General features: G+C 38.5%; 1 protein-coding gene across 1 annotated transcript in view; it reads left to right on the forward strand.

Annotated features, from left to right (window-relative positions):
• Positions 1–11,356: 11,356 nt before the first annotated feature.
• Positions 11,357–26,496, forward strand: part of avl9 (AVL9 homolog (S. cerevisiase)) — a 118,147-nt gene continuing 103,007 nt past the window's right edge. Inside the window, exon 1 of the mRNA XM_079389376.1 lies at positions 11,357–11,571. Coding sequence (XP_079245502.1) covers positions 11,497–11,571 — 75 coding nt within the window. The 5' untranslated portion in view covers positions 11,357–11,496. The remainder of the gene's footprint in view (positions 11,572–26,496) is intronic.

The following is a 26,496-nucleotide window of genomic DNA, read 5'->3' on the forward strand; positions in this document are numbered from 1 at the left end:
TCCTGCGGGCCCCGGACTTCGGCTGCCCCTTCCTGCTTCAGATGGATGCATCTGAGACAGGGTTGGGAGCCGTCCTGTCCCAAGTCCAGGAAGGTGAGGAACACCCTGTCTTGTATATCAGCAGGAAGCTGACCAAGGCTGTGAGAAACTACGCCACCGTGGAGAGAGAGGCTCTGGCGATAAAATGGGCAGTCCTGGAGCTGCGTTATTACCTGTTGGGCCGGAGATTTACCCTCCTGAAGGACCATGCGCCCCTCCAGTGGATGGCCAAGGCGAAAGACACCAACGCCCGGGTGACGTGGTGGTTCCTCGCGCTCCAGGACTTTTGCTTTGTCGTCCGTCACCGAGCCGGAGCCTCCAACGCGAACGCCGACAGACTCTCTCGGATCTGGTCAGCCAGCACAGGTCTGTCAGGGGTCACTCAGAGAATGCACATCAGTTCTCAGCATCTAGGAGACCAGTCTCATCCTGTGTGAGCCTCACACGGCTTATATGGCCGCGGGCTAATTGGCCACAGGTGTGGCCGATCCAGCCGTGATGAGAGAGTACAGGTGTCTCGCTTCCTTCTCCAGGGCAATGCTGATGAGTACTCGGGATGCTCGTCAAAATTAAGTTTTAATATGTTTTTCCGGTAGGAAATTTACAAAATATCTTCATGGAATATGATCTTTACTTAATATCTAATGATTTTTGGCATAAAAGAAAAATCTATAATTTTGACCCATACAAGGTATTTTTGGCTATTTCTACAAATATACCCCAGCGACTTAAGACTGATTTTGTGGTCCAGGGTCACATATAACAGACACACACATACAGTATTTAGAAAATATTTACATATATTTACATGCATATATTTATAAAATTGATATTATATGTAAATATATTTAATATATAAACATAACATTTTTTTATGCCTTTGTCAGCTTCCTGCTAATAAATAAGACAGGATGTTCCACACCCTCCTGGGGCAGGATGGCTCCCAATCCTGTCTCGGACGCGTCCGTCTGCAGCAGGAAGGGGCAGCCGAAATCGGGGGCGTGGAGGACCGGTTTTTCTCCGTTAGAGCCTGCTTGATCCTCTGGAAAGCCTCCTCTGCCTCTGGACTCCAGGTCACGCGTTCAGGCTTCCCCTTCCTGGTTAGGTCTGTCAAGGGGGAGGCTAGAGAGGAGAAGTCAGGGATGAAGCAGCGATAATACCCTGCCAACCCTAAAAAGGCCCGTATCTGAGACTTGTGCCGGGTCTTGGGGCGGCGCGGACGGCCTCCAGCTTCTTCTCCTGCGGCTTGATGAGGCCCCGTCCAACTTGGAAGCCCAGGTACTTTGCCTCAAAGAGGGCCAGGTGACACTTGCGAGGGTTGGCGGTGAGTCCAGCCCTTCGAAGATCCGTGAGAACCCTCCGCAGACGGTCCAGGTGGTCTTCCCAATGCTCCGAATGGATGACCACATCATCCAGGTACGCCGCCGCATACTGCTGGTGCGTACCTGGAAGGATGATGTCCATGAGCCTCTGGAACGTGGCTGGCGCCCCGTGCAGGCCGAAAGGAAGGGTCCGATATTGCCAGTGGCCAGTTGGGGTCGAAAAGGCGGTCTTCGCTTTGGCCTTTTCGGTAAGCGGCACCTGCCAGTAGCCCTTCGTTAGGTCTAAGTTGGAAATATACCGGGCCCTTCCCAGGCGATCCAGAAGCTCATCCACCCGGGGCATTGGGTAACTGTCGAATTCAGAGACTTCGTTGAGGCGCCGAAAGTCGTTGCAGAAGCGGAGGGTGCCCTCTGGCTTCGGGACTAGGACGATCGGACTGTACCATGGGCTGCGAGATGGTTCGATCACCCCCAACTTCAACATCTGCTGTATTTCCTCCTCAATAGCCTGCCGACGAGCCTCTGGGATACGATAGGGCCGTTGCTTTACGATGACTCCTGGCGGTGTTTTGATGTCGTGCTGCACTAGACAGGTTTGCTCGGGGACTGTAGAGAACACATCCGAGAACTGACTCAGCCTTCTGCGCCACCGACAGACCGGGGTTGGTGTCCACCAAAACGGGCTCCATGGTGGCAAGGGCTACGGTCTGTTCTCTGGTCCCCACCCACTTCTTCAGTAAGTTTATGTGGTACAGCTGCTCGGGGCTCCGTCTTCCTGGCTGCCGTACTCGGTATGGAAACGGTCGCGTATGCGCTGGGTGGTACTGGCCGCGCCAAGGTGTCCTGCCAGTGGATGCGCATGTGCGATTTCCTGGTCAGCCTGGCTCTGGTGCGCGGCTAGATGCTCCACAATCTGATGTTGGTGCAGGCTGACCTCCGTTGATTGCCGGAGAAGCTCTTCCATCCTGAGGGGAGGAGTAACCGCCTGTCTGGAAGAGACGAGAAAAAAAAAACTTGAAAAACGGAGATCACTTGTCAGCGGAAACTTCCGCTTAATATGTCCGCATTCTCCACCACTGTGGCGGGGTGGAAGAATCACGCGACAAGGAGAGCTCAAATAAATACCCCGGAGGGTGGATTTATTAAGAGAGAAGGGGTGCAGAGTGAAGTGTGGATCGCTGAGCTGGTGCGGTGCTCTCCGTGGGTGATTTCCAGAAGGCAGTGAGTCGGTGTTGTGCTCGTGGCAGAGGCTGGATGTGTGGCCGATCCAGCCGTGATGAGCAAGTACAGGTGTCTCGCTTCCTTCTCCAGGGCAACGCTGATGAGCACTCGTCACAATATACACACACACAATATATAAAAAGTCGTGACGTATTGTCAAGTATGGTGACCCATACTCGAAATTGGTGCTCTGCGTTTAACCCATCCAAGTGCACACACACAGCAGTGAGTAGTGAACAAATGCGCACACACACACACCCGGAGCAGTGGGCAGCCATTTATGCTGCGGCGCCCGGGGAGCAGTTGGGGGTTCGGTGCCTTGCTCAAGGGCACCTCAGTTGTGGTATTGAGGGTGGAGAGAGCGCTGGACATTCACTCCCCCCACCTACAATCCCTGCCGGCCGGGGACTCGAACCCGCAACCTTTCGATTACGAGTCCAATTCTCTAACCATTAGGCCACGACTTCCCCTATATAGACAATATATATTAAGGTTGTATGTTTATTTTATGTCTTTCATATGCTTGGTGTGATTATTTAGAAGGTAGGATGTTAATCGATGCATTATCCCATGTAGTATATAAAATTAAGGTATGTACATTGTGTATGCCAAATACCTGTTGTTTGATTTTGAATGAAAGCTAGTTGCGTCAACGATAACTTGGGGTGAATGAAAGTTGACTTTTCTCATCATAATGTATGATTAAAACACTAGGATATGTTCTTCATTTTATGAAATAATTCAGCAAAGGATTTACGCACGGAAAACTGAGCCGTGCGGGGCGGGGCTCCGCCCCAAAAGAAACACTTGTGATTGGATCAAACAGAAAAAGGGGCAGACTGAAATCAGCCCGATAAAGACAGACACCCAGCTTTGATGTGCGGTTGTTGCTTGCTTGCTCGCGCGCTGCTTGCTCGCGCGCTGCTTGAAAACCTTGGCTTTGTCTCATTGAGTTGCGCCAAAGCGCTCCCAGCCATTAACATCTGGCCAAGCATTGAACAACTATCAATACTTAGTCAAACTTTTGACGAAGCCCTTGAAAGTCTGAAGCTACGCGAAAGGAACTCAAGGAAGAACTTTGAGCGTCATCACGTCACAAAGAAGCCAACCAACCACCGAAGGGCATTCCTTGAAACGCGTCAGATGACGACACATCAGCAGCCAATCAGTCGGAGGTTCCCTCAGACCCCTCGGAGACTACGTGGAAACACCTGATCAGCTGTCAAACTCAACTAAAGCAAGTAATCAAACAATTCTCCATTACCTAGTTAATTCTGTATTACTGTGGCCATGGGAATAAACTGAATTGTTAAGAGATACTGATTTTAATGCTTGCTGGACAAGTCGTTAAGGAGGTATCGTTAATAAGGTATAAGTTGGACGTTTTGATTAATATAATTAATCATATAAATATCGAATCGATACGACTCGATTTCCAAAAGCTAAAATTAAAATAATAGTTCTAAAATTATTACATTTAGGCAAGATGTTCAAAACAGAAGATATAAATTGTTCATCATCTATTTTGGGAGCATATATATTAACAAACAGCATTGGTGTGTTATAGAGTGTCCCCACTACTATAACGTAACGTCCATTGGAGTCAGATATAACTTTTGTTGCAGTAAATTGTATACCCTTATTTATGAGGATTGCTGTACCTCTAGATTTAAAATTAAAGTTTGAATGAAAGACTTGATCCACCCATCTTCGTCTTAATCGGTTCTGGTCTTGGTTCCTTAAATGCGTTTCTTGTAAGAACGCAATATCAGCTCCCAATCTCCCAAGATTCGCCAATACGTTTCCCCATTTTATAGCTCCATTGAGCCCTTTACAATTCCATGAAATAAACTGAACATGATTTTTCTTATCAGCATTTACTTTCCTGCAAGTCATGATCAGAGTTTTGAGAAATATTGTGGGAATCAGCATTTAAAGTAGAAAGGGAAAAAAAAAGTGCCAATATTTGTTTTCTTGGCAGCCAGAAAACTTGAACAATTTGAACAATAGCTCAATTTACCTTTCTTTGATTGAAAGTCACAAAAAAAGAACAGAGCAAGTTTAGAAAACCCTTTTTACCCATGAAATCAACAAAAAGGATAGTAAACCGTCTGACTTACCACTTAGCTCCTTTCTAAAAACATTATAGAACAACTACTCTATAGACCAATTACACAATTGTATTTCTTTCACTTTAACATTATAGGTGCGTTTTTTTCCGTTAGAAGAACCGGATATTTACTAATAACCAGAAATTTGTTTAAATTATTCTGTCCAAACATGTTGGAGATGATAACAGACACCGCATCTCCGCTTAAAAAGATAATCAGTCCGTACAGTTCGGCCATCTAGGTTTGAGACTTTTCCAGAAATTTCTCAGCCTCGCTAGGGTGTTCGAACATGTACCTGATTCCGTACACAGTGATTGTCAGTCTGGCTGGATAGAACAAACTGTAATTTATCCCGGCGGCTCGCAGCTTGGCTTTCACTGGATTGAACGCAGCGCAAAGTTTGCCAACCTCTGGACTCACATCGGGGAAGATATGAAAAGAGGATCCTTTGTAGTAGAGACAGCCTTTATTTCTGGATAACTTAAGAATTTTTTCTTTGTCCGTGTAGTAGTGGAAGCGAGCAATTAAAGCCCGGGGCCTCTCTCCCAATTTCGGTTTTTTACGCGGGAGTCCTGTGCACGATCTACAGTCATACTGGAATCCCCCAAGTCATCGGCTCCGAATAACTCCAGTAGCAGGGCTTTGATGAATCGAGAAGGATTTCCAGCCTCCACTCCTTCTGGAATCCTGACGAACCTTAAATTCTGTCTCTGGCTACGATTCTCCAAATCCATAAATTTCTCCTGCATTTTCTTGTGTTCTTTAGCCATGCGTTCATGAGACTGTTCAAGTACTGTTACTCTGTCCATCGTATCACTCAGGGTTTTCCCCATCTCCGTGCACTCATTCGCCGATTCGGCCTGCGCTTTGTGTAAGGCAGACAGCTCTGGGAAGATTTCCTCTCGTAATGCACGCAGGTCCTCTTTCATCTTCTCTCGATTCTTTTGCATCTCCAGATGAAGGTTTTCCATTTGCGATTTAATGTCTTTAATCACGGCCTCTCGATGCATATGTAGTTCCGCTCTGAGTGTACTCAACGAAATAGGAGAATCGCCATTGTTTTCTTCCATTTTTCTTTCACTGCTTTCTGATTTTGTATTATGCTGCATTGTCGACGTAATTTTGTTTGCACGAGCTCGGTTTCATGTTGAAAAGTTCGTTTTTATAATTATTTGACAGAACTGTGAAGGCTTTGCTTGGTAGATTAGTCTATTTAGCAATAATTGGTTGTTTATTTGAGGAGCTCCCTTCTGTGCTGATCACTCCATGCGGGCGGAAGCGGAAGTCCAAATCTCCCTTTTCTGTCAAAGATACTAGAAAAGGTAGTATTCTAACAATTATATTCCTTCTTAGAGAAAAATGGTATCTGTGAGGAATTCCAGTCAGGATTTAGACTGTATCATAGTACTGAAACTGCTCTCATTAGAGTTACAAATGACCTGCTTCTATCATCTGATCGTGGTTGTATCTCTTTATTAGTTCTACTGGATCTTAACACTGCGTTCGACACTATCAACCACAACATTCTTTTAAATAAACTAGAACACTTTGTTGGCATTAGTGGAAGTGCCTTAGCATGGTTCAAATAGTACTTATCTGACCGCCATCAGTTCGTAGCAGTGAATGAAGAGGTATCATATCGATGAAAAGTGAAGTATGGAGTACCTCAAGGCTCAGTACTAGGGCCGTTACTTTTCACGCTTTACATGTTACCCTTGGGAGATATTATCAGGAGACATGGTGTTAGCTTTCACTGTTATGCTGATGATACTCAGCTCTATATTTCTTCGCGGCCCGGTGAAACACACCAAATTGAGAAACTAACGGAATGGATAGTCGATATAAAAAACTGGATGACGAGTAACTTCTTACTGCTAAATTCTGAAAAAACAGAGGTGTTAATTATCGAACCCAAAAACCCAACATGTAATAATCTAGAACACTATCTAATACTTGACGGCTGCTCTGTCAATTCTTCTTCATCAGTTAGGAACCTAGGTGTGCTGTTTGATAGCAATCTTTCATTTGAAAGCCATGTTTCTAGCATCTGTAAAACGGATTTTCTATCTCAAAAACATATCTAAATTGCGACCTATGCTCCCAACGTCAAATGCAGAAATGCTAATTCATGTGTTTATGACCTCAAGGTTAGACTATTGTAATACTTTACTGGGTGGTTGTTCTGCACGCTTGATCAACAAACTACAGTTGGTCCAAAATGCAGCAGCTAGAGTCCTTACTAGAACCAGGAAGTATGACCATATTAGCCCGGTTCTGTCAACACTGCACTGGCTCCCTATCAAACATTGTATAGATTTTAAAATCTTGTTAATTACTTATAAAGCCCTGAATGGCTTAGCTCCTCAGTACTTGAGCGAGCTCTTATCACATTATAGTCCTCCATGTCCGCTGCGTTCTCAAAACTCTGGCCATTTGATAATACCTAGAATATCAAAATCGACTGCGGGAGGCAGATCCTTTTCCTATTTAGCACCCAAACTCTGGAATAATCTACCTGACACTGTTCGGGAGGCAGACACACTCTGTCAGTTTAAATCTAGATTAAAGACACATTTCTTTAACCTGACTTACACATAACACACTAATACACTTCTATTATTCAAATCTGTTAAAGGATTGTTAGGCTGCATTAATTAGATCAACCGGAACCGGGAACACTCCTCATAACACACAATGTACTCTTTACATCGTAAGAAGAATGGCATCTACGCTAATATTTGTCTGTTTCTTTCTTATTCTATTTCTCAGTCCGTGTCTGGATCAGATGGTGGATTGGCGCCGGGAGATGATGTCTGCCCTGATCGTTGGCGGAGGCTGGACACCTGGATAAGCCCCGGGGACATATCCCCAGTGAAGACCTCGACTTAAAATACAATAAAAATAAAAATAACACAAATAACTAAAAATATAATAAAATACCTAACTACATAATACTATTATTGTTAGAAATTGCAACAATATAAAAATAGAAATATAATACATTAGTATACATAAGTAAAAAATAATTAAACAATAATATCCTGGCCAGTTCTCTGGCCCCCTGACTGAGCCTGGTTTCTCCCAAGGTTTTTTTTCTCCATTCTGTCACAGATGGAGTTTTGGTTCCTTGCCACTGTCGCCTCTGGCTTGCTCAGTTGGGGACACTTAATTTCTAGTGATTATCGTCAATTTGATTGCAAAGATACTATTTAAACTAAACTGAGCTAGACAATGACATCTCTGAATTCAATAATGAAATGCCTTTAACTGAAAATTGAGTGTTTAATCTTATTGTTATACATTACTGACACTCTATCCTCCAATTTGATACTGTTAAGTGCTTTGGCACAATCTGTATTGTTAAAAGAGCTATATAAATAAAGGTGACTTGAATTGACTTGGTGTGAATACGGAGAACCAATTCTTTTTTCCAGTTTACCATGTAGTCAAAGCTGAAGCCCTGTTGGATTGTTTGTCCTATGTGTGACCTGATGTGCTGTCAAGAGAGAAATTCATTTTATTGAAAATTATAGTTCTATTTTTATTGTAATAAAGAAATCTTTTGTACTTTGACTAGATTCCTGTGTCTCCAGTCATTTTCATTCTGCCTCGGGGTGGGGAACCTGTGCGTAGCCTTATGGGTAAATTCCTTGGGTGAGACTCCCGGGTCGGCGCAGTCGGGTGTTTAATTTTGGGTTGGTTTATATTCTAATTTAGACCTTGCTTTGGGCCCCATCGTCTGGTCACACATAAAAAGGGCATTAAAGTGTGCGAGACGTGAATTTAAATTGTATTTATTTACAGAGGTATATTATGTCCCACTTCACACTTCTCTAGTAAGTTTCATCTGTGTGAAGACACTGCGTAGTGCAAATCTGTGAATGAATGTTCTGAAGTGAAATAAACTTTAATGGATTTAGCTGCTCAGGGAGTAGGGAGCAACTAACACTGTGTATCAATCGGAACACAGTTCATGCATGTAGCTCTCTTCTAACGAGCTGGTTATCTGATTCAGGTGTGTTAACTAAGCGAGACATGCAAAATATGCAGAGCGGGGGGCATGAGGACTGGAATTGGGATCCGCTGGGCTACATCATGTGTCATTCACTGGTGTGAAAACTTTATAGCACAGTTAGTAAAAGTACTACAATACCAGGAAGGAAGATGGGGTTGTTGATATTTGCCTGCCATTCTTGCTTTGTCTGCACAGCGGGCGGGAACGCACTGATGACGTATCGTGTCTGCGCGAACAAGGTGCGCAGAGGTATGCAAATACATATGTTGACAGACAGGTAGGAAAGCCAATTAAAATGCTCGGACCGAGCGTTTTGATTGGACAAACTTTTCTTGGTCCTACACCTTCAACAGAATATATAAATACATATAAATACATTTAGACCACTTAACTTAATGATTGCTATCAGGATGTGAAGAGACTTTCAACCAGAATAACAAAAAATATTTCTGAAGACAATCGTCTATGGCACCTTTAATTTGACACTTTAGAAAGTTAATAATGTAGGAAGTTTCAGTATAGGGCCAGCGATGTCCTTATCATATCCTATTAACTAAAGATTTAAAATAATTTCGTTTTATTTTTATTTAGTTTCTGTTTTTGTTTGTTTTGATAGCAATCTGGCAACACTGCATCGCCGGCATTTAAACTGACAGTAATCAAAATAGCCCATGGATAGGTTATTGCTGACAGGGTAGCACATTCTGCAAACGCAAAACATATCACGATATTATCTGTCAGATATGTTATCAACGCTGTCTGAAGCGGTAGCATTTAACACTAGTACACAGATCTGTAGAAGTAGGTTACAGAATTAAATGAAAAATGCAAACACTAGCCATGAAAAAGTCTATGCTAAGTTATTCAGTATAGTAGTTATAGTAGTAGTAAATTTGGTGACACTTTAGAATAGGGAACACTTATTCACAATTAACTACGATTTTTCCCTAAATAAATTCCTAATTTGCTGCTTATTAATAGTTAGTAAGGTAGTTGTTAAGTTTAGGTATTGGGTAAGATTAGGGATGTAGAATAAGGTCACGTAGAATAATGCATTAATATATGGTTAATTACTACTAATAAATGGCTATCTGGTAATATGCATGCTAATAAGCAGCTAGTTAAGAGACCCTAAAATAAAGTGTTACCGTAAAATTTTCACAAATCATGCTATAAACATTCATAAGGGCACTAGACAAAGTTGTCAGCTATAAAGCAATGGTTATTAATACAAATTATAACACCATGTATTGTTGCGTAAATAATAAACAACTGATAAAATTATCCACCCCTAACTATAGTAAAGTATTAAAAAAAATTGATGCAGGGTATGATTAAAAAATGGTCATCCCTCTAAACAGAGAAAAGATTTCACAAACATCTACATTTCTGTCACTTTAAAGTGTTTATAGTGTATATGAGTTGTATCGATCGTAAAAATGCATGCATTTGCAGCGCACAGAAAAGGTTCAATAAAGTATTTTCTTTTGTTGTTATGGGCGCGTTTAAAGATTTCTTATGCATCTCACTATGTCGTGTATAAAATAATGTCTGTGTGCATGTGTGTAAAACAACAAACTGAAGTTTTATATTAATCATATGTAATTGTATATATGTTGTTGTGATTAATTGTGGCTAGAATAATAATGTAGCTGTAAAAATAGTTGCCTGCTGAAATTGAAATGTATATACATCTTCATGACTAGATAGACTGTAGATAGTTTGGCTGTGAGTTTGTGTTGAATCCTGTCAGATCGTCCATCCTTTGAGTAAAAACCTGTGCGGGTCGGCCAATCTGGTTTCATCTGTTAAAGTTCACCTTTTCAAATAACAATTGCGGTCCTGGACAGTGCATCTATACCTTACATATGCAGGTAAAAAAGGAATTTCTCCAGTTATTATTTACAAAAACAAGCTAACAAACTTCATAGCTAGAGTTAATGAAGCGGTCAGTGGAATCTTTCTGTCTCCAGCTAACCTCCGCCCAAAGAAAAATGTCACAATGTTTACTAACAGAAAAAGGGTCTATATAGGGGTTATTATAGCACCAACCGGACCTTTCTAATTTTCAAAGCCTGGCTACGGCCATGAAGCAATCTGGGAGAGACCATTTCAAAGTTACAAATAAATGTAAGAAATGTTGCTTGTGTGGCCGTAGCCATGGTTTGCTCGAGTCTCAGGTCCCTGCAGCAGGGATTGTAGGTGTGAATAACTAGCGCTCTTTCCACCCTCAATACCACGACTGAGGTGCCCTTGAGCAAGGCACCGAACCCCCAACTGCTCCTCGGGCGCCGCAGCATTGGCTGCCCACTGCTTCAGGTGTGTGTGTGTTCACGACTGTGTGTGTGCACTTGGATGGGTTAAATGCAGAGCACAAATTCCGAGTATGGGTCACTATACTTTTCACTTTCACTTTTGCTTTGCCATCTTGTCATAAAATATCAATAAAAATACAATTCTAATACACAATAAAACACATAGGATTCATGTTTTAGAAATTATAAGGAAAATGAATGAATAATACAATAATTAAATCAAATTAAATTAATAATTAAACCGGCGCATGGATAATGGATGGGTGATCTTTGCGAGCCATGGCGCGCCCTCTGTCGGCAGCCAGGAATATCTGCTTTTCGGCCGGGATGTTTGTTTGTGCTGGAGGAGGAGCATCGCGTGACATACACACTGACGGTCGAGGTTGCGGAAGTTACAGATTCTACACAACAAACGCTTGTTTCCTTGTTTTTTCCTTGTTTTTTTCGACTCTGATCTAATTATAATTGAGCTGATGGAGTCTCAGTGTAAAGAGGAACTCGTGTTGCACATCGTGGTGGTGGGATTTCACCATAAGAAGGGCTGTCAGGTAAGAGACTGTCCTCATGTTTGGTTCTAAATATGAATCTGTTTTAAACAGTAGTGTTTAACACTGTCACCCTTACATGAAAGTGTCTTTAACATTGCATCGTGTGTTATTTACCATGGTACTGTGATATACAGTGTAGAAAAAAGAGCAACTGGAGGACTACTGAATAATGAATGATTCTAAATAATAAACAACGCCTGTAATTCAGTACTGATGGTGACAAAGTGTGTGAGATCCAGCAGCCGGCTACTGCTATTTCTCTCCTCCAAAAAAGAAAATAAATAAATAAATCTTTCTATCATGCTTTTACAGGTGTTTTTTTTCTCCACAAAAGTTATTAAATTATTGAAATGAATGGCACTTATTGTTTGAGTATTTGTTTATTGGTATGTCCACTTACATGAAAAGACTTCAGTCATAAGTCATAGAGCAAAGATTGAGTCAGTGTGGAAAGAACTTGACTGGTCTGCAGAGAGCCAAGTCCTTGAGCCAAAAACTCATCATCAAACACCAATGAATTGTACATACACTATATTATATCTTCTTTAGAACAGAAAAAGGCACTTCCAAAACCATGGCAAAAAAATTGTATTTCCATCTCTGTTGTAACAGTTTTGGAAGTGTTTAAAATGACTGTACCCATGTACAAGTCATTGACTACGTTTACATGGACATCAATACTCTGATTTTAATATGATTAAGACAATACTCTGATTAAGAAGCTACCATGTAAACATAGATTTTTGATTACCTTAATCCGGCTAACGTCATAATCGAAGTAAACACAAATCAAATTAAGACGTGGAATATTCCTATTTTAGTCGCATTATTGAAGTGCAGTACAGACATGTACACACCTTAATCAAACTATTACCATTGTGTAGGACTTTTTGCTGCATTTTGCGACAGGATACACACATGGCAGTGGTCTATGAGGTGTGAAAGCTGCCACATCGAAGTTGAGGTCTGCATTCCCGCGGCTGTCTGACCAGAAATCTGACCCGACCAGATTTCTTGCGACGCGGGATTAAGTTCCTGAATAAAACGCGGCATTCGTTTAACATTTTGCTGTCAATAAAAGACTCTTGACAAGACGAAAAACAAATTTTCCCTGATAGCACACGTACATCTAGGAGACGTCTATTTGATGTCTGCATTTACATCTGCAAGATGTATTTTTTGGAGTGTTTGCTCGTCTGCGATACATCTATAGGACGTTTCCTTTTAGATGTCAAATAGATGTCTATTAGATGTCTCTAGGATGTTTATGATTTAGAATGTATGTAAAACTGACATCTGAAAGACGTCTGTCATACGTTTGTAGACAACAGATAGCTTTCCATATCTAGAGATCTTTAACAGACATCTTGCAGACGTACGTGTGCTATCTGGGTTGTGCAGACTACACTTTTATTTGTCAGCCTATCTCGCTTTCTTTCAGTAGAGGAAATTTAAATGTGTGATTCTGGAAACGAGATCTAAATTTAGCGGGAACAGTCGGGTTGGGAAGAAAATTATTTAAAGCGGACAAATTATTCAAAGGAAATATACTTAGTTTCATGATGTTCAAAATGTTATACAGCCTAAAACATTTTGTAATAAAAAAAAAAAAATGAAAGGTTCCTTACAACAGTCTCAGATGTTACATATTATTGAAGCCTTTGGGTTCAAAGGCTTTGACATTCTGAAAGTAAGTAAATAGGGACTTTATATTGCTGGAAAACATTCTAAAATTGGGATTACTGTGAATGGTTCTGGCATTGTGAAGATGAAAGTTAGTCAGAATACAAAGAAACAATAAGATAAAATCAAGATTAACATCATTGGGATGAAAATCTGACAAAGTAAATGATAGTTTCTCTAATTGGTTAGAATACATGAATACTAACATTGTAACTTCTGATCAAAAAGACACAGAGAAGAAAACACAGATGATACAGAATGCAGGAAAGTGGGCCTCTTTGGCTGGAGTTGAGAAACCCTGCTCTAAACAGTTAGCTACTTCAATTTAAAGATAAAGACTGTGATATCGATGTTGCCCACTAGAGGGAGCCATATGATAATGAATCATATAAGCATAAAGTTGGGTTTCTATTCCTTTGAATGGTAATAAATGCATTGATCTAGTTAATTTGTGTAAGTATGGTGTACTGACAGTAAACGTGAAACTGGAATAGGCAGTGATTTCAGCAACATAAGAGGTGCATGATGCGAATACAAAAAATGTTTTACAATGTGCTAACACAGACATTATAAGTAAATTGTATTAAATATTTAATCATACTCCGGCCACATACTATGAAGTGTGACCAATAAATGTAAGAAAGGAGTAAATGTAATAAGATGGCTAGTGGGGGTAGAATTAGAAAGCTGGCTGTCACTCAAATATATTTTTTACTTTGATCAAAACAGTGTCTGGATATTGTATGTAATTCATCATCTAAAAGTGGCTTCAAAAGATTGTGGTGATTTAATTACAAGCACAACAAATATGCTGTGGAGCATTAAGATAATTTCCGGTGATAGCACTTAAGGTTGTATGAAATTTAATATGGATAGGTTCAAATTATACTTGTATACACCTAAAAAGCTTCTGAAATGCTGTCAAACTTGATTAATTTTTGATCACTGAGAACAAAAAAGATTAACAATGTTGATTAGCTCTAGTTTTCAAAATATGGTATTGTGTCAGTATATACAACCCTTCACTTGTGAATAGCAGATGATAAGAGAGCATTAGAAGGAAGGACTCTAAGGCCTGTTTAGACCAGGGGTGCCCAAACTTGGTCCTGGAGAGGGCCGGTGTGTCCTGCAGAGTTTAGCCCCAACTTGCCTTACCACACCTGCCGGGCAGTTTCTAGCGTGCCTAGCAAGAGCTTGATTAGCTAGTTCAGGTGTGTCTAATTGGGGTTGTAGCGAAACTCTGCAGGACACCGGCCCTCCAGGACCAATTTTGGACACTGCTGGGTTAGACTAAACCAGGATTAGACCACATTTCAATTAGGACAAGAAATTTTTATAAATGTGCCTTAGAAAAAAAATAGTACTGATGTGCATCGAGACAATTCAAATACACTGATATATTTTAAGATGGGAAACCATGGGAATATTGGCTAAAATGTCTAAACTAAATTTTTGACTGGTTTTGGACAGTACTTCCTTTTTAGTCTAACCAAAGAATGATGCTGGTATTGTGTCATACATGATATGAATTGAGTTTTATTCCTATAAGTCGTTGATGATGTAATCATAAGAAAGCTTCTTAAACTTGTGCTTGCAGACTGTTGCTGGAAAAAGTGACAAGAGATGCTCCATTTAATGAATACAAGAAGCCCCACTCTGCACACTTTTTATGTCTCCCTTATCTGACGCACTCAGTTCAGTTCATGGAGCTCTCTTCTAAGAAGCTGATGAACTGAATCAGGTGTGTTAAGGGAGACATGCAAAATGTGCATAACGGGGTCCCCATGACCAAACTGTATTTTGAATTTTATTCTTAATATTTTTCTTAATATTTTAATCTAGTGTTGCGATAACCCAAAACTTCAAAGAAGTTGTTTAGTGATGATGAATTTAAAATGTTATAGACAACTTCTCACAACATACAATAACACAAAGCAATGCCAATTTATCATCACTATTGTACTTTAGGTACTTTATTCCTGAAAATGAGCAAGTAGTACAAACAGTGGCTTGAAATGATGACGATTACAAAAATAGGCAACAAGACTAAAAATAAATAAACAATTGCACTGGAAAAGAGACACAATAAAGTGGACAAATATGAGCTGTATTCTAAATGTTAATGGTTTTTAGTGAAAAATTTTAGTGAAATAATCCATTGTGTTTATCCTATAGGCCAAAAGTCACATTTTTAAGGGACATGGAAAAGTTTTGTGTCCTCCATGCATTTTTATGTTCTAAAGAAGAAATAAATAATAAAAAACATGTTTGGAACAACAAAGATCCCTGTTCCTTTAACACTTTGGTACTGTTCATTTTCAATTAATAAAAAAAGGGAAATTCAGAGTTCCGCCAGGTCTTGACTAGATCTCGTGCCTTGCGATATTACAATGTGTGAATATTTCTTGTCAAGGTGAAAATGTGTCCCGCGATATCAGCAAAGATTGTAGCTAAACATGTGACAAAGCTTGCGTTATTTCATTCTGAATTGTACCGTTATCTGTTGTTTCCAATAACGTGCATTGTTTCACTGTTACATGGGGCATCTTTCTGCAGCTCAGTCAACAAACTCAACTCTGCATATGCTAAGAGTTATATGATAAGTTTGGGTTAATTATAAAGTTAATCTATGGATGAAAGGTGCGCTGTTGAAAACATTTATAACACAAAATATTACATCAATATATTTCTAAATATGCAACCTGTCACAATCACTGGGCCGCTGGCGCCCTCTGTAGGCATTTTAATAATACATATTGTACTTAGGTTTGTATCTATGTATATTTCTTTATGTATTTTAACAGTGTTCAATGAAACCAAATGATTACTGGCTTTTGATGTTTTATTTAAACCAATTATTATTTCCTCATCGTTACATGTATTTAAGTCTATTTTTAAAGATTTGAAGTTTAAGCTACTGTTAATTTAATTTGATCTTTATTACATTAAAAAAAACAAATCATCAGTAGATTGTTCATTTAACAAAATAATCGTTAGAGACAGCCCAATTGAATATGTTTCCAAAATGCACTTAACAATCCTATTAAATTTCCTTCTCTTGACCAACATGATAAATAGACTCATCCATCTCCTGACCTAATATTCGCACATTTTATGGTCGACATGACTCAGCAGACAGGACTATGACTATGCTCACCATAACAGATTGTTAAGTAAAATTATTAACATATACCCAGCATATCAAAAGTAAAACCTCACAATGGCACATATCAGAATAATATGTTAAATAATTAATGAATTTATGTGCGAATTTGTGTCTGTAAGATGTTATTGTGAAAATACAATTAATTTTCAGCTGTGTTGGTGTATAATTTGTAATAAAATAATAATGTAAAATCGAAAATAATTAAATTGAACACTATTTGGGGTATTTGGCGTCAATTGTCTGTGGAGATGACGTACTTATCCACACGTACTTATCACGTGTCTGTTGAGGCGAACGTACTTATCACTCGTCTGTGTCACGAGTCCTGGCTGCAGTTCTTCCCCTCTCCACTAGAGGTCACCATCTCTCATTCGAGAGATGGTGACTGTGTTGCCGTCACTGTGTCTCGTATCCCATTGCTTTTCTGCTTTGTTTTTTGCCGTGTTGGCGTTTTTGTTTCGTTATTAAAGAGAGCCTTACCTGCACTTGGACCCTGACTTCGTCTTTCCACGGCGCTCCTCTTAGTGTTCCGTTACAGTCTGTGGAGGCGATTAAAAATGAAACACCCAAAACTGTATATAGCATCATCACGAAGACGAACTATGTTTATACGTGAAATTCTGAAGGGGGCGTCGTATGGAGACTTAATGACGTGTGCCATTAATCAATCAATGTTCTATAACGTGTGCTGGGAACATTTAAAGGATTATTCTAAAAGCAACTCATGTAAACACCTTAATCATAATGTTGTCTTATTCAGAATAAGGTAAATAATTAGATTACTGATGTCCATGTAAATGTACTCATTGGTTTTTGGTGATGAGTTTTTGTCTCAAAGTCTTAGCAGATTTAAAGTCATAGCAGAGGTGTTCAGCTGGGTTTCTGCAGACCAGTCAAGTTCTTCTACACTGACTGAATCAATAATTTCTTTTTGAGCCTTTCCTTATACGCAGAGGCATTGTCGTGTTAGAATAGAAAAGGGTCCTGTCCAAACTGTTGCTATAAAATTAGAAGCAAACAATTCCCTTAATATCATTACACTTAAACATTAAGATTTGCACTCATGCAAATTACTAAAATAGTCAAACCTGTTCATTAGAAGGGATGTCCCAATACCTTTAGCAATATAATATATTTGACAGTTAATTAAAAATTAAAGTTTCATACGCCTTAATTTGCCTCATTGTTGATTTTTCATTGTGTAGCTAATATTAGACTTGTAGCGAGAAAAATTATATCCGAAAAAAATGTGTAGGCTAAGTCTTTAATTCTGTAAAATTGCCTAAAAACATCTATAGATATAAAATACTTCAATCATATTACAATGTTAAAGTAGATAAAAGTGCGCTGTTAGGCATATAGAGAATGTGAAGCTGACGTCACGCCGCGTTGAATTCTGGGAAACTGCTCTGTTTATCCACCATACTGGGAGGATCGCGCTGTTACTCCACTATTGAGTTCAGGGCAGTATTTTGATTGTGGAAAATGTCACCATTGTATGTCATTCATGCTGCATCAAGAATTGCAAAGGTAACTCCGATCATCGTTCTGAGGGAAACCTGGACAATGCAGTGTATTTTTTCGCCTTTTCTATTGTCTAAAAACCCCAAGGGAAGCAGGTCACGGAGATGACAAGACGCTGGATAGTAAATCTATTAATAATGTCACCAATTAAACCCATTGCCTGTCACTCAATAAAAGAATCATATTGCTGCATGTTTTGATTTTGTTTGGTTTAATAATTAACATCATCTTCACAAGTATGACTCTCACTTGGCTTGTAAATTAGCAGAACTTGAACAGGGACTTTAAAACGCTCAACACAAATAACGCTTAATGTGGCTTAATTTACCAAGACAGTGATAAAGACAAAACTGTAAAGCATATACTACGTGCAGATATGCACATAAGCCCAAAATGTGAACGCAACACGTTTATTTACACGTTAAGCATTTTCCTCTCGTATAAAGAATGCTTAATGTACAGAGACAGTGATATTAAAAGACCACAAGGTCATTCTGTGTCAACTCAACCAGAGGTCCCCAGCTCAAATTTTTGATTTTGCTAATATTTTTTCTGAAGAAAGACAGATATGTACAGTGATGACAGCCAAAATATTAAATGTCATGGATGAATATTTACTGAGTAATCCATAATTTTGTTGAGGGGGGTCAAAATGGCAATTTTCACCTGAGATTCAGAGCCAATTACAAGGGGGTAAAAATGACTTCAGAAAGATGGCAGCATCATAATGTTATTTTTACACAGAGATTGGTGGGCCTGTTAGTAAAAACTGTTAAGTTTAGCAATCTTTGTTGCATTTTGTGCCAATGGTGACCATTCAAAAATGGGGAAACAGCACTTTTCAAGTTTTTTTCTCCAAAGTTTGCATGCCTGTAACTCAAGAAGTATAAAAGATATCTTGGTGCCCTTTTAGATATTGGGTCTTAACCTGTTAACCCGCACCATGACGCCAATGCTCTGAACACTCTTTGTTTGCAGGTGTCATTGTTTACGAATAGATTAAATGAAACGGGACAAAGTTAATCTTGACAAACTATATATCATTCTGAAGGTCTAAGCCTCAAGCATCGATGATAGATCGCTGTTTTTCAATGAAAAGCTTATAAGGAATGTATTTGCTAAATTTGTGTAAGCAGTACACATCAAAACATGCATAATAAAAAAGCAGTACGTACCATTATCATTGTAATAAGAGTGTTTGTTGCATTCAGTGAGGACATAATTACTGATTATAATAACTCATACAATCATTTTACATGTTGTCGCGTAAATATAACACCATGTCTGCTTTTGTGATCGTAGAAACGCCAAACAATCACTATTCTACACTACTCAAAACTTGTGTTTGATATTGTAGCAATATTCCTTAAATATCGAAGCGTACTTACAGGCTGTGAGTCACAAGCGCTAGACTGTCCTTGCGACGTTGGAATTTCCCTACTTTATAGTGTTCACAGCCATTCATAGTGTTCACATTGTAGGCTACTCTTCCAGGTTCAGGAAATAGTACTCTGTAAAACACACTTGAATATTTGCGTTGTACTGTTCTGGAACAGTGTTGTAAATATAACTTAACCACTGATTTCTAGTTGTATACTCATTTGGAAGGCCAAACGAAGTACTTTCGCTTTCACAACGAAACACACAGCATCTCCACGACATGGCGGCAGCAGCAACAATACTACAGCCAGAATAAAAGTTACATCTTCTTTCATTGCGTATACATTTGGGGGGTTTTAATGCAAATCTTCCCACACCGTAACGTAGACGTGTGGGCGTGTTTTAATGATCCGTTTTAGGGGGGCGTGGACGAGTCGTAACTTTTATAAAGAATATCTCTTTGGGTTTGATACTTTAATCTTAACATATAATTAAAAAAATTGCGTTAATATTGTGGCCTCATCTGCATGTCTTTTAGCATCACTGTCTTACTACATTAAACCAGCATGTTAAAATGCTACAAAATTGTTTAGGCTTTCAGGGATTTAATTTTAATTTTAGTTTTTAGTTGTCATTTGTTGAAATAAATATAAAATACAGTGTGCTTGTGTCTGTCTGCTGAATGTGACACAATCTCTGATTCTCCTCCATGGCCATGTAAAAATTAATATTTACAATGACAACAATTATACTTCGTCATTAGAATGTTTCCAACAAAGAAATGGATCGACTTCTGTCAGCTTGTTGGATATAATGTATTTAGGAGGGATAGAAATAAAGGTAGAGGGGGAGGTCTGTTGGTCTATGTTAAAGAGTCAATTAAATGTTGTCCTATTGAATGGTCACATGAAACGGAACTGGAATGAATTGGGTTGAGAGTATGGTTGTCACCAGAAATGTCTTTTAACCCTTTCAGTGGTGAGTTTAAAATATTGTAGCGGTCCCGCCATAGTGAGTTTTTTTAAGGCGACCGTTATTTTAGAACGTTTCCCTCTACTGTTTCCATGGCGATGCGTCATGCTAGTCACGTGACACACCGCAGCCACAATAACACTATGACAGATGGATCGCATTTATTTCGTTTTGTCCTTTTTTATTTAATATATTCACAGACTTGCTTACCATGTCATGGACAATCTGATATTCCGATTCACAAATATGTGTAAATGAGTGTGTTTTGTCATTTAAACACCTTTATAAATTATCTTCTTTGTCTCAGCTTAATGTTGTGTAATGGAAAGTGTGTTGATGCAAATTAAAGTTTCCTTTGTTCATTTATTCCTTTTTGAATTTGCATTACACTGAATAAGAAATCCATTACACTGAATGACGAAACTTCTACATCAGATAATATTTCAGGCAATCAAATGGCCACCTATTTCAAACAGTGGACTTGACCAGTAAAGTTAATCACAATTATTCACAACATCTACTTGTTTTTCAAAAAATCGAACATTAAATGTGTTTTTTGGCATTTCACTGAATGACGTGTGTTTTTGTAACCTATTATCACACCATGAAAATATGAAATGATCAAGTATTTAAGAGCAATAAACTCACTTTTCTGCAGCACCACATGGTCTTCCAGGTGCCATTTAATTATGTCACAGACTTGCGAATGACCATCAGTTTTTTTTATATGATTTCAGAATAACTTATCCTGTTACACTGAATGATCTCAGACAAACTGCATTTTCGGGACAAAAGTCCCCTGACCATTTAAATACATAAAAAAAACAATAAGACAGTCATTTTAATATAACACAGCCAATACTTACTAGAAAATGCCAAGACAACAAATATATTTTTTAACTTGGTATTTTATATGTTTATTTAAAGATGCATTGGTAAAATCAAAGTCCGGACCATTACGCTGAATGACAATTTTACTCTTTGGAACATTATTTACCCCATATTTTGACATTTTATTGCCACAAATTGTTACAAAAGTAGACAATTTGCTTGCATTTAAGATGTTTTTTTCTGCATTTAAAATGACCTTTGTAAATGTAATTTGATGCGGACACAAAAATGGTGACATCTCGTCTTTGACCCATGTATTTCTCACAAAAACCATCAGTGATTCCTCATCCTGATGTATTTGTTAAAGGAGAAAAGCTCAAGGTTGTTTCTGATTTTAAATAGTTAGGAGTAATTTTAGATTCCCAACTGACATTTCAAAAGCATGCCAAAAAGGTAGCTAAAATAATTAAATTTAATTTGGCTAACTTCAGGCATATAAGACCATGCTTAACAATAGAAGCAACAAAACTTTTCATGCACTTTATGATTTTTTTTCATATTACATATTGTTTTACTAGTTGGTCACAAGCAAGCACAACAGTTTTAAAATCAATTGAATCCCTTTACAAACAGTCACTTAAAATATTTGATCAGAGGACTAATAGTTATCATTATAATAGTTATCATTATTGCAATATAGTTCAAAAACATCATTTATTGAGTTTTGATGATATTAAACATTTGGTTGACGCTTGCTTGATTTTTAAAGATTTGAAATGGTTATGCACCTCTCCAACTATGCCAGTTTATAACGCAGAAGGATAATAATGGCCAAGTAACAAGAGCAACTACTAGAGGAGACTGTGCTGTACAGTTTAGGCGTACAACATTTGGACTTTCAATTAGAGCCATTAACTAGGTCTTTTCAATTAGAGCCATTAACTATTGGAATACTCTACCAACTGAATTAAGCAGTAGTACAAATGATTCAACATTTAAATATAAATTAAAGAAATTATTAAAAGCAAGTCATATTTGTAATCATGTGTATTTTTTTTCTTTCTTTCACTTTATGATACTGCCATTCTGCCGTACAAAGGCAAAAGACCATAACTTTGATTTTTTGTCGAAAATGAGTTGTTGATATTTTTGGGACATTCAAGACATCCCTTATCATGTACATAAGTATCCTGAGTCAATTTCGTTGTTTTTCCGAGAAAATAATGGGTCGTCTCAACCGTAACTTCAAAAACCCCGGAGAAACCAAGGCAGAACAAGGGTGGGCATTGTTTAGCCACGAGTCAATATGAAGTTACGGTTACAGCTTGGAGTTATACAGTGTTCTGCCTTTTTTTACTGTCCATTAAAGTCTGCTGCATTTTAATTACGGTGTAGACAAACGAATTAGATCGCGATCTACCAAACAGCTCCATATAACAAAGCACTGTAAAGACTAGACACCTTGGCAGCAATACATAATCGTAAATAACCTTTAAAAAAGTTTTTTTTCCTGTTTGTAATTATTCACCAGGCTGGCACTTCTAGTTGGATGCGTGTGGACTCGAATGCCGTGGCATGTAGCATGATCAATCATAAAATCAGAATTAGCCACCTCGTAAAATATGTACGAATTGCCATGAGATCGGGCTGGCTGGCCTAACAGTTCGCAATTAAATCCATATCCTACTTTTTCTTGTAACCCGATAAAATCACTCCATGGCACTGAACGTCGTTGGAGATGTTTAATCCACATGCATTTCTGAGCATACCTGCTTGCTGGCGTTCACATAAATCCACAAGTCGTTCTTTTAGGCTATTTCATTCAAGTCAATATAAGAAATTATGCTATGTCTAGCATTCTTTTATATTACTGAGCATAGCAAATAAATTGGTTGCAAAACTTGTAAAACGGTATCCATTCACATGTTTAACATTTAGTCTGCTTATTACCACACTGCTGGTGCCACAAGGGGCCAGTGTGTCTGTAATTCTAAAATTAAAACAGTCACATTGCTATATGCAATAGCCTTTATACAGGTGTTACTATAACGATTTTGTAAATGGTGATCAGCAACAAAATTGTTATAATGTGGAAGTTGCTGCCTTTTGTCTTGGTGTGACTTCTCACTTTTTTCATACAATGCAAAGGCAGAGTACATTAACTTCAAAATAGTGGTAAAAAGCAAGTTTGAGCTCACAATTGTTTTAATGTAGATAATTTTCATTACTAAAACTGTATTACTGTCCTACGTATTTGGCTGGACAAGTATAAAAGTTTAACGTCATTTTTCTCAGTTTCACACACTAGCGAGTTAAGGTATTTTGCCTTTGTAGGGCGGCATTGTTATCCTTAGTGTTATTGTATGTAATTAGGGGTTCAAGCACGTAGTGCTAAAACCCTGTTGTAATTGTTAGGATTTTTTAATATATTTTTTTTATTACTATTTTTATCCGGTAAAACTGATCGTGCAGCCCAAACCGTAAGGCCTAGAGAGCTGTAACTTGGTCAGATCGTAGTAGTATTGCTCGCTACTCACATCCAAAGGCTCGCCCCAGTCGGCCTAACGGGGGCGCTACAGCACAAAAAAACTAACATTTCAGACATTTTTGGCCATAGCTTGTACACCGTTTGCCGTTGACTCAAAAACTTTACATCGTTGCAATCCTTGGGTCAGCAAGAACAAAAGTGGAGACTGAAGAGATCACGTGACCCACCGGTAGCAATGGCGGTGTAGTTCGATTGCTCCCTGACTCGGCATCCTTAATCAGTTTTTTTCTCAGAGTAAACATTTGGTTAGTTTTTGACTGTTTTATAAAGGAGCTACGAATGAAGATGGCAAAACGTCAACTGACACTGGCTTCGCCAGAGAAATAGCAAGTTAAAGACCCTAATTATGTTCCTGAGGGGGAACTTCGCGCCATTGTTGCTGACGAGTTAAAGATGCACCTTAGTTTCATCATGGAACTGTTTAACCTGTTAACGTTTACCAGAGCGACGGCCCACTGAAGCGTTTTTTTCCCCACTAGTTTAATGTTTATGAATGAATTTAACGTGAAAGAATATCATTAATCTTGACAAACTATATATCATTCTGAAGGTCTAAGCCTCAAACATCGACGACAGATCGCTGTTTTCCGATGGAAAGCTTATAAGGAATCTATTTGCTACATTTGTGTAAGCAGTACACATCAAAACATGCAGAATAAAAAAGCAGTACGTACCAGATTCATTGTAATAACGAGTCACAAACGCGTCCACTGCTGAAATCCCAGTTTAGTTAGACAGGTAAGGGTCCACAGAACAACATCCCAGCGAAACAATAACGTTGTAATAAGGATGAATATTCCTTTGTTTACATTTAATTTCTTTGGGAGAGTTATTGTTCGCCTCCGTTATGGAATAAATTACGCTCAAAAACAGCGTCTTGGTGGTAAAAAAACAACACGGTGCTGTAGCATACAGTTTTACAAACAGATTGAGACCATCCACGGAAAAAAAGTCTCAGAAAAGCGGAATATAGTTTATTTGAATTTGGCTCTCTCTCCTGAAAGCGTGACGCACGCAGTGACGCAGCTGTCATCTGAGCGGGGCGTAATTTAGTGATCTGCTTTTTACATTAAAAAAAAAATTTTTTTTTTTTCTTCTACATTTTTTATGTGTATTGTGTGGGGAATGTGGCCATATCTGCATGATTATCATCTGTATGGACGCACATCAGCGTGTGATTACTGACTGTATGACCATGTCATGAATATGTATAATGACTAAAATAGTTTGTATAATTCTGCAATACTGCAATTCTGGTGGTTATTTTTCCTCAAAAAGGGGGGTGGGGGGACTATAAATATTTTCAGACAAAATATTGCAGGAATCTCATTTTTCATGGTATCTTTTTCAAATTTGAAATATAAACTCATGAGACACGTGGCTTTCAACCCATTATTTTTCTGAATTGCTCCAGGACTTATTTCATGTATTTGTATATGAAATAAAAAAACATTCAGTGTGGAAAAACATTTTTCAAGGCACGTCAGTGTCTATAACTTTTTATCTTTTTGAGCATTATCAACTCTGGATAATGGATAGTAAAGCCTAGAGTGTCTTCTTTCCAAAGATACCTAATTTGTTTGTGTAGCACACTTTGTCAGGAACTGTTACCATTTTAATTTAGGTAGGTTATTTTCACCTGTGAGGCCCCAAATGGGGGGTGGGTTAAACCTCTATATCTACAACAAAATGTGTTTGCATGTGTGGAAGTATGATTACTTTGCATTAACTGTTATATTTAAGCCCTTTCATTTCAGGTTGAGTATGTGTGTGTTGCAATATTCTTCATCATGGATGTGTTGTAATGTCAGTCCAAAATTTCAGGTTGACCTAGATCATATCAGCTTAGATGCAATAAAGTCCCTAAAGTGCTTGAACCCCGATAATTGCTGCTTGCAGCTATATTTGTAAATGTTATTGTATGTTTATGTGTCATAATTTACTGTATTTTAGATTTTTTGGTTGCCTTTTTAAAATCTGGCAAGGGGCAACAGATGAAAATTAGTCATTGGGGCTAACTCTAGCTTATTTACTGTGTTTTACTGTTGATTAATGAGCGCTGTCCCTGTTAAAAAAACAAAACAAAAAAACACTTAATTTGGATAATCTATCCTATCATGGCTGAAGCAGCAGCGAGCGTCCAGCGGGCGACACATGCTTCATGCTAATCAGATCAAAGTAAATTAAATTCTACAAATCTTAAGAGGGGAAAAAAATATGCAAAGCGATAAAATAGCTTCTATTCCCTGCAAACGATCTAATGAAGAATGTGAATATTTAACTTAAAGGAAAAATCTAAACAAAAGATAAGCAGGTATCCATATTAATTTCAGTATTTGTATAAGAGGGTGATCCTCTCAAAATGGTGGCGGCACCCCAGAGCCCTCTGCAGATTCACATTTATTACATTTAGAAGAGATGGAAGGGTAAAATTTATTAAGCCTAACCCTTGAGTAATGAAGCCTATGTACTATATTGAATTAGTTGGTGACTTACTTATTACTTACTTTAGTTAATTTTGTCATTTAGCAGACACTTTTGTCCAAAGCGACTTACAAATAAGAAAAAGTAACTAAAACTAAAAGTTACAACTCTATAAATACTATATACCTACATATTTAAGAAAATAAAGAAATTAAATCAAATTGACACATGCATATAACAACATTTCAATAATAAACATATAAATGAAAAAACAACTAAAATAAAAAGCGATACTTCTATCCCTTGCCGCTGTCCCTGCCCGGTGGAGTCGCACGGTAGAGTTGATGGTCTTTACACTCTTCGGTCTTCACACTAGGAGGGCTTCACACGACGACTG

Source organism: Barbus barbus (assembly GCF_936440315.1).
Source record: "Barbus barbus genome assembly, chromosome: 32".
Lineage (NCBI taxonomy): Eukaryota > Metazoa > Chordata > Actinopteri > Cypriniformes > Cyprinidae > Barbus > Barbus barbus.